The sequence below is a fragment of the Microtus oregoni genome, unplaced genomic scaffold (genome assembly GCF_018167655.1).
Source record: "Microtus oregoni isolate MIOR12 unplaced genomic scaffold, Mior012 000050F_ref0000143, whole genome shotgun sequence".
NCBI lineage: Eukaryota > Metazoa > Chordata > Mammalia > Rodentia > Cricetidae > Microtus > Microtus oregoni.
Window position 1 is genome coordinate 13,025,129 of NW_024543256.1, and position 10,020 is coordinate 13,035,148.

Sequence of the window (10,020 nt, forward strand, 5' to 3'; positions counted from 1 at the left end):
ATGTGAAGGGTCTCTAGATGTCTGAGTTATTGTGGTCATTGTTGGACTCCTTAGTTAGTGATTTTCCTTCTATTACTTTCTGTAAGGCTGGATTTGTGGCTCCGTATTGTTTAAATTTGTTTTTATCCTGGAAAATTTTGTTTTCTCCATTTGTAGTGAATGAAAGTTTGGCTGGATATAGTAGTCTGGGCTTGCATCCGTGGTCTCTTCGTTTTTGGAGAACATCTATCCAGGACCTTCTGGCTTTCATGGTTTCCATGGAGAAGTCAGGTGTAAGTCTGATAGGTTTACCTTTATAAGTAATTTGGCCTTTTTCCTTTGCAGCTCTTAATATTCTTTCCTTATTCTGTATGCTTTGTGTTTTGATAATTATATGGCGAGGGGATTTTTTTTTTTTTGATCCAGCCTATTCGGTGTTCTGTATGCTTCTTGAACCTTCATAGGTATATCTTTCTTTAGGTTGGGAAAGTTTTCTTCTATAATTTTATTAAATATATTTTCTGGACCATTGAGCTGCACTTCTTCTCCTTCTACTCCTATTATTCTTAGGTTTGGTCTTTTTATTGTGTCCCATATTTCCTGAATGTTTTGTGATGAGAGTTTGTTGGATTTGCTGTTTTCTTTGATCAGTGTGTTTATTTTCTCTATGGTATCTTCAGAATCTGAGATTCTTTCTTCTAACTCTTGTATTCTGTTGGTTATGCTTGTTTCTTTAGACTCTGTTTGTTTACTTAAATTTTCCATGTCCAGCCGGCCCTCTGTTTGTGTTTTCTTCTTTGCCTCCATTTCAGTTTTCAAGTCTTGAACTGTTTCCATTATCTGTTTGATTGTTTTTCCTTGGTTTTCTAGGGTATCATTCACTGATTTATTCAATTCTTCAAACTTTCTTTTATATTTCTCATCCATTTCTATAAGGGCGTTTTTTACATGCTGTTTAAGGGCATCAATCACTTTCATAAAGTCAATCTTTTCTACTTCTTCTTGATTAAGGTGTTCATGTCCTCCCGTTGTGAGGTCGCTGGTTTCTGGTGGCTTCATGTTGCTTTTCAGCTTGTTGGGTGAATTCTTGCCTTGGCATCTGCCCATCTCTTCTTCCAAATGCTCCCTTATGGATCTTCTTTTACCGGATCAGGTCTCCTTACCTACCCAAAGCTGGCTCTCCCCAACGTTGGCTCTCCTGGCGCTGAGAGATCAGGTCTCCGTGCTGGTTGGGCAGGTCGCAAACAAAGCGCCTACCCTGCTTGGTGCAGACAGGCGATCGAAACAAAGGGACTCCTGCCCGCTTGGGTGCCCCAAGGATTCGGACCCAGTGCCCAGACAGGCTGGGCTGGGTGATGTTATGTGCCGAAAGAGGCTCTGTTGTATTCTTATTCTAAGTAGAGTATGGGGGTTTTGCGTATACTGTGTACGCATGTGTATGAGTCGGGGGGATGCCACAGGGAAGAGAAAAGGGATCATTCAGAGTGGGAAGTAGGAGCAAGAAAGGACAACGAGGGATATATAAAGAGCAAGGCAAATGATAGGCATATATGGAAAAGTTCATAATGAAGCCCTTTATTTTGCGATGAAGACATACTAATAAAAAAGAGAAAATAATCACTTATAGACATAGGATGCCAGAGAAGGCTAGTTAAAATGTGTAAGAATATTTAAACTGGGGTTTTCTTGTGAGATAAAGTGCTTTTGCTACCTCCTCAAGGCATCATACACTCTCAGGCTTTGAATGGAACTTGGACAGACCCTTGTTGCTCTTACACTGTAGAGTTCTGTAAGGGGAGACATTTCCACTTTCCACGTCTCCACACTTCAGCAGTTTTTCTTGGCAACTGTCTCTCCTGTAATTCAGGGAGTGGCCTTCTGCTTGGCGTCACTGCGGAGGCGGAGCCTTCTTGGAGCTGTGCCTGTGAGTTCTACTCTGCCAGCCTTGGGGGAGGAGCCGCATTTTACCAGACTGCAGCTGACAAGAAGCATCAAGGTAATGTCTGACTTAAATTTATTTTCTAGTGACTTCTCAGAGCTCTGGGATCAAAAATGAGAAAATAGGAAGGATGATCCTGGAGTGGAAGGAACACTGTGTGATTTTTAAAGAATTGCTGGCATTTTGACGGAATTAATCCTCTGGAACTTTTGTGTCTCCCAAGGTTTTTTAAGTCCACAGAGGGGAAAGAGTGATCAGATTACAGCCTCTAAATTAAGGCTTCAGTGCAGCATGGCCGGTCACGCTAATTTCCTAACTTGGCAGACCCTGTTAATATTACAAGGCGTTCTGTTATTCTCTGAAGTTTCAAACATTTATTCATTTACACAGAACTAAAACTGACAAAAGTATTCAACAACAGTGTATTGATGCGTCTGCTAATTGGAATACACAGAAAAGTGTGTATATGTTCCATGCGTAGGAGTATAGGAAGGGGACCAAATGTGCAGTTGAGTGAAGACCTGGGCACATAATCTATGTGTGTATATATGTGTGGTTGGAGAAAAGTGACAGAAACTCCTGTGTTAGCATTCAGCATTTCTGGGTAGTCAGGCTGCTGTTCTATTTGTAATAAGTTTATCCCATTTCAATACCATTAGAGTGTAGATTGCCTTACGGTTATTTGATTGTGAAAGAAAAATGTATTTCAAACAGCACACTCATTTTGTTTCAGGCACACATGCATTTATAAACATACTTAAATGCTTCTAAACCATACTTATTTTTGCCAGGAGTGAAAGTTTCCCTACATCTGGTCAAATGAGTAGCTTAGTTGCTGTTTTGATTATAACTAACTCTGTGTGTGTCCTCCTTGCACTTCACGTGGTGAACCTAGATTGCCAAAAATTATTTTTCTGTATCATCTAAGTGTATGGCCAAAATGACACATTTGGCTTATTCCTATAAGCCATATAAAGAATATTATATTATACTTGCAAACTCTGTAGTATTACATAGCTGGTAAATAGAAAACAGAAGCCTCCAAAGCTTCTGAGAAATATAAAACCTGATAAATAGAGAAAATTATGGAACAGTAACTACATTTGCTATTTCAATATATGTTTGTTACTATAATGGATGCAATTAAATATCAGAAATTCATCTCTAACAAAAATATGCATTATCTATATAGAGAATCAGGGCTGCCTTTACCATTCTGTATATTTAAAATAGCAACCCATATATATTTGGGCTTTTTTACATCTTCAGTGAAATATTGAGATAAAATATTACAGACTTGTTACAAGGCTCATTTAATAAGTTATGTAAAATCATGTGGAAAAAACTTATTTATATAGAATCATATTGAAATCAGACTCTTAAAGGGGGTTCCTGAACCTGGTTTGAAATGGGCATTCATTCTCCGATGTAAACATTTTCTAGAAAGAGAATATTCATGGTGGATATTAGTGTCAAGTTGTACTTGACTTTTATTTTTATATGTATGTGGTATCATTTCAATTTTAAGTGAGCTTCTGAATCATCGGAATAACTGTGCTGAAAATATTACCCTATTTCTATCCTGACTACAAACCCTTCAATGTACTTTATTTAATGTTTCTAAATGTGGTACAGGGAATGGAACCTAGGACCTTAGAGATGCCAGGCAAACACTCTAACACTGAGCCACATCCTCAGCCCTTAAATCCTTATACTTAGCATAAAGGATTCTAAAAACCCAAGAAGGCTCTTGATGGTTAGCACAGTTTCTAACCTTCTTCCATAAAAAGGATCTTGTGTTAAGGACAATGAGGACTACTGAGAACTCAAGAACAATGGCACTGGGTTTTGATCCTACTGCACATACTGGCTTTGTGGGAGCCTAGGCAGTTTGGATGCTCACCTAACTAGACCTGGAAGGAGGTGGGTGGTCCTTGGACTTCCCACAGGGCAGGGAACCCTGATTGCTCTTCGGGCTAATGAGGGAAGGGGACTTGATTGGGGGAGGGGGAGGGAAATGGGAGGCGGTGGCGGGGAGGAGGCAGAAATCTTTAATTAATTAATTAATTAAAAAAAGAATATACATATCTCCATGAAAAAAAAGAAGGATCTTGTGTTAAAGTCCTATCTATATCACCAACAGACTACATTTCTGCTTCTAGTCATAACATGGCATATGTGCCAGAAAGCCTGAATTTTCTTCAGACAATCATTGTTATAAGCAGGGAAACAAAGCAGAGAAACTATTTTTTAATTAATTAGACTATGAGACAGAGTGTGCCATATAACTGTGATTCTATTATAAACAATTGCAAGTTTAAATAAATCCACTTGATAACTAAGGTAAAGATTCAATCAGAAAGTCTAAACTGTGATTCATAGTAGACACAAGATAATTTCTCACCTCCCTTCCCTCATGCCTCACCTCCTACTTTTCTAGAAAGAGATCATTTCAGCATGAATGGTAAGGAATGTTTCATCTTGTAAGGATACAAGGGAAAACAAATATGACATTGTAGTGATATTCCATTTGTATTTCATAAATAAAGCTTGTCTCAAGATCAGAGAGTAAAACAGCCCCACGGTCAGCCTTACTGACCAGGCAGTGGTGACACACCCCTTTAATTCCAATAGACACACTAGTTGCCATAGAAACCAAGTGGTAGTGGTGCACATACTTAATCCCAGCCCTAGAGAGAATTATAAAACAGGAGGAGACAGCTCTCACACACAGTCTCATTCTGAGATTCCTGGAGGCAGGATCGCCATTTTGGACTAAGGTAGAGGCAAGAGCCAGTAGCTGGCTGCTTTGCTTTTCTGACCTTTAGATGAGCCTTATTTATTAAAATACAAATGAAATATCACTACATGACATCTACATTAATGTTGAGATTTTATCTCATGCCTGTGTTTCACAGTGGCATGCCACTGAGTTTAGGTAGGCAGGTTGTTGTTCTTTTTATTTTTACCACTTCCCTTTTACTTATTTGGTTCCCTGTCTTCTTTTTGTCCAGCCTCGACTGATATCAGAGGCTCATGACCTGTGGGAACTCTACATGTGATTCGACTTGAGCCCAGAAAGGCAGTGTGACTATATACGTGCCCCCAAGGGTAAAAGGGCTGCCTGGAAATCAACTGGCTTGAGAGTCAAGATAGTTGGATCACATTGCAAGACTGTCACCATCCATGTGACAGAGGGTAAGACATGTCCCATTTCAGGAGATGCTTCACATTTGAAAATACAATGAGATCTTAAAGGATACTTGACTTTGCTTCCTGCTTTCTATCTGAAGCATTACAATTTAAAAGCAACTTTTGTATAAACATAAGTCAGTTGAAAGTTTGAAGCAAAGCCTTGTGCTTAGCTAAAACACTGCCTTGTAGTGTTAATGAAGTATTGGAATCATTTTAGAACTTCGTGGAATTGTAATTTTTAAGCTCATTCTAGAACTTCTGAATAAGACTTTACAAATGGAGCCTAATGCTAGGCAGTGGTCACACATGCCTTTAATCCCTGCACTCAGGAGGCAGAGGCAGGTGGATCTCTGTGAGTTCGAGGCCAGCCTGGTCTATAAGAGTTAGTTCCAGGACAGGCTCCAAAGCTACAGAGAAATCCTGTCACGAAAACCCAAAAAAGAACAGAGGCTAACATTCTATGAGGCCCTCCATATGATCCTCATGGTTGCTAGATTTGAAGTTTCACTACCACAGAAGTAATACTAGGAATACAAAAAACTCAAAGTATTGGATGACATGAATAGATTCCGTAGCATACAATTACAAGTACTTCTAGCTATAATGAAGCATATTCTTTAGCAAAACTGTAAGGGTTCTTGAATTGAGGTTATCATACAAGTTTATTTCCCACGGTTACCTCCCTGTCCATTAGGCTGATATTTTTTTTCTATCTGGTCTCTCAACGAACACAGCTCTCTTTATTTTATCTCTTTTGTTTGTTCTTGCTCACCTGCTACTTTGGCAAGATAGTTTTATTTATTAATAGTGTTTTCCCTATTTCAGTATCTTCCATAGTTCTTATTCAAACAACATGTTCAAGTATCCTGGGGACATATTTGTGGAAGAAAACAGTGCACATAAACCATAAACTCTTTGTGGCTCCAAACCAAAAGAAACTTTAATAAGACTGTTGTTTTGATAGCACTTGTATTTGCAGACACAAGGTCAACCAATCTTTGTAATACTAACTACTTGTCACACTAATCTAAATCATAATGGATGGTGACTATGTCCTATGTTTTTGGAAAGAACAGTTATGGCCAGCAGAAGTCTTATGTAGGTCTGAAATTGCGTCAAGTAGTAAAAGGGTAACGGCATATTCTCTGGAAGTTCAGTTACTTCCAATAGGTGAGAAAATTACCGTGATCAGCAGAGACACAATACCACTAACTAAATCCGAGGTTGAAGCTATTTTGGCCTCACTAGCAGAACAGTCAGAGGTCAAAGTTCTCCCTAGGGAAGAGACAGCCTATGAAAAATCGCTGAAAATGGCGCTGGAAGTGGTGACAGAGATAAATGAGAGCCAGGAAAGCATGCCAGATGAAGAAGACACCGCTAGAGCATCTGAAAGTGAACCGGTGGAGGGGTCTGATTCACCTCCCCCTAAAAAGTATCGGAAACTGGAAAGCAGCCCCCAAGAAGACTCAGCCTCCATTTTACTGTGCTCAGAGAGTGATGATTCCCTAGCTGACGATAAGATGCAAGTGTACACCATTTATGGGGGTATTCCAGGTGAAGAGGATTCAAAGCCACCCCGGGGCTTCAGCTGGTACCCAGTTTACCCTTCGTTTATAAACGATGATGATGATGATGATGATAAAAAAGAAGAAAAGAAAAAGGTTGACATCTCAACAATTATGTCTGTGAATTTATCATTCAAAGAGGAAAGTGAAGACATTAAAGAAGAAAAGTTTATTGTATCAGCAGACGATCTGGTTGTAGCCAAAGAAGAGATCCAAGGCATGTACCCAGAAGCCCCAGCAGGTTCCTCTGAGTGCTCCACCTTCCCAGAGGATTATATGGACGATCCTGGAGAGGGCCCATCATATCTGATTCCATGCTTCTATGGCAGCCAGAATCTCTATGGCAGCCAGAATCTCTGTGGCAGCCAGAATCTCTATGGCAGCCAGAATCAATCTTCTGTGGAATCAGAAATGGATGCTGAGACCTCCCCTGAAGGCTGCTCAGGGGACTCTCAGGTTTCACTTCCTGTCTGTAGTAATCCAGTCAACAGTGACCTACTAATTCAGAGACCAGATTTTGAAGATCTTGAGGAAGAAGCTCAAGCTTCTGACAAACTACCTTCTCTAAATCCTGTTAGTGCAGCTGCACTAGGCAATGATGAAGAGAATGAAGAAGAGCTTCCGCGCTTCCTTCTCCGCTACGAGACGCGGGCATTTGAACCCGGAATGATAGTGTGGTTTAAATATCAAAAATGCCCATTTTGGCCAGCAGTGATAAAAAGCATTAGGCGAAAAGAGAGGAAAGCAAGTGTGCTTTTGGTTGAGGCAAACATGAATCCTCAAAAGAAAGGCGTTAGAGTCTCTTTGAGAAGATTAAAAAAATACGACTGTAAAGAGAAGCAGGAACTAGTGGAGAAAGCTAGGGAGGAGTATGGTGAAAGCATCGATTGGTGCGTGTCGCTGATTTGCGACTATAGAGTTAGACTAGGTTGTGGATCTTTTAAGGGCTCATTCTTTGAGTACTATGCTGCTGACATCAGTTACCCAGTCAGGAAAATAATCAATCAAGACACCTTCAGAAATATCTTTCCAAAGCTACCCAATGAAGACACAGGGGAGCAAATGTCTGTGACTTCCCATGCCAAGAAAATATCTTTCCAGAAAATTCTCCCTGATCGGATGAAGCCTGCTCGGGACCGTGCTAACAAGAACCTGGTCAATTTCATTGTCAATGAAAAAGGTGCAGAGAGCCATCTCTTGGGCATTTTAAAGGGCACAAAAAAATCCAGATGGCTGAAATCATTTTTGAATGCCAAGAGTTTCACACCCTGTATCGAAACATACTTTGAAGATGAAGATCAACTAGATCAGGTGGTGAAATATCTACAAGAAATCTATAAACAAATCGATCAGAAGATGCTCACTCTGATAAAAAATGACAAAATTAAGTTTATCTTGGAAGTTCTTCTACCAGAAGCGATTATTTGCTCCATTTCTGTAGTTGATGGCTTAGATTATAAGGTGGCTGAGGCAAAGTATCTGAAAGGACCGTCCCTTGGCTATAGGGAGAGAGAATTATATGATTCCAAAATCATATTCGAAAAGAGACGGAGGTCGTCAGCAAACGAAGCTCAGTAATTATGCCAAGAGTTGAAACCGTAAGGGAAGCTAGAGGAAACTTTGGAAAAGTAATCATCTAGAATTTCCAACATGTAAATATTGGCGAAAATATGTGCAGGGAGGGTCTTTGAATTACAAGTCCTTTTATTTTTGGAAGATCTGTGCAATCTGCAGATACCACTACATCCATCTTTATTTTCTTGCAGTTTTTCAGAATCAGCATTGTCAATATATTTTTAGCAGTTTAATTTCTTAATACATTTTAGAATGCATAATTCTTAAGCGATTTTAAGGGAAATTACTATTTTGTTCTATGATATTTTGTGTCTTTGCTGTGTAGGTAAATACAGTATGCACATTCAGTTTGATAAAATTGCACTGGTGTTAGATTTTAAGCTAGAGAATTAGAAGAGATGTCGAAAACAAATATTAGTTATATATTTTTTTGCTCAGTTTTTTAAATAAAATACTAAGTTTTCTCTTAAGATAGCTGAATTATTTTTCTTGTCATGCTTATTTATTTTTTGGAAAATTATCTCTAAATCATAGAACCAAAGATAGACTACATGTTGCTACATGTCATAACTAACCACAATCGCTTTTGCAAGGAAACAATCTAAAATTAAAAAGTATATGGGTTATCTGCATGTATTCTGTGTGTGTGTGCGTGTACAACATCTCAGCATGCAGAAAATGACTTTTGGCATCTATGAACAGAATTGTTCATTCTACACTTCTCTGAAATTCCAGTTTGAGGAGTGTCTGTCTTTTGATGCTGAATCGTTTTTAAAACAGATGAGTTTCTGGTTATCTTCGTAATTGTGAGTAGGTCTTATTACTATAGCTATCTGAGCACATGTAGAAAACAGTTATAATTAGCATATCAACAGTACTGCCCCTCCACACGCCAGGGTTGCTGCGTCAAGGTCTACCTAGTTAGTATAAACTAGAAAAAGCAAGCACTGTGTTCAGAATCCTGTCTCCAGTTAGAAATCCATTTGTCTCAAACCAAGCAAGCTTTAGCACCTAGCTTATGTATAGAATGGTTCCAACTGGTTCCAATAACATAAATGCCAACTGGTAAATCATTCCAACCTACTAGATGGACCAGAATCTGGAAATCTGGAAAAAATGTTACAGCAAAAGTTCTTTACTTGCTACATGTGGCATTTGTTCTGTATATGGTTATGTATACAAAATCAGATGTTCTTGTAACTTGAAACAAGATTTTTTATAAGTCTTAGAAAAGCTAGTATATTAAAAAAAAAAGCTTGATGGGAAAAGATGTATTGAAGGTGTAGACACAAACCTGTCTACATTTTCACCTCATAGAGTGAGACAACTTTCCCTCTTGGGCTGTTCTTCTGTGTTCATTTCACATGACTATATGGTTATGTACGATTTGCAAAGTTTTGGTATTTGATTTATAATGAAACCGTGATATCTTTCACCTTATAGGTTAATTTAGTTGTATAGCAACATGGTGGTGGTTTGCGTAAATTAATATATGTACATGCATATATATATATATATATATGCACACACAATTTGTTTGAAACTTTTGCTCATTGTCATCATTTAATTCTTGTTAGGAATTGTCATTCTAAATAAATGCTTACTTTCATGATTGATTTTGTATTGTTTTAAAAGAAAACCTTCCCGACTGTTTATGCTTTCTATGTAACGAAATCATCTTTGGATCCTGTCTAAAATTTACCAATATTCTTATATACACAATGTGTCAGTGCCCATATTTTTCACCTAGCTTTTACAAGTTTGTTA

General features: G+C 38.6%; 1 protein-coding gene across 1 annotated transcript; it reads left to right on the top strand.

Moving 5' to 3' along the window:
- The first annotated feature begins 5,961 nt into the window (after window positions 1–5,961).
- On the top strand, window positions 5,962–9,257 carry LOC121437190 (PWWP domain-containing DNA repair factor 3B-like). Its single transcript, XM_041637043.1, has one exon. The coding sequence runs from the start codon at window positions 6,151–6,153 to the stop codon at window positions 8,254–8,256; it is 2,106 nt and encodes a 701-aa protein (XP_041492977.1). The 5' UTR covers window positions 5,962–6,150; the 3' UTR covers window positions 8,257–9,257.
- Window positions 9,258–10,020: the final 763 nt, after the last annotated feature.

What these genes read in the sequence shown, in the direction of transcription:
- LOC121437190 (XM_041637043.1), top strand. Translation starts at nt 6,151, where the DNA reads ATGGATGGTGACTATGTCCTATGTTTTTGGAAAGAACAGTTATGGCCA.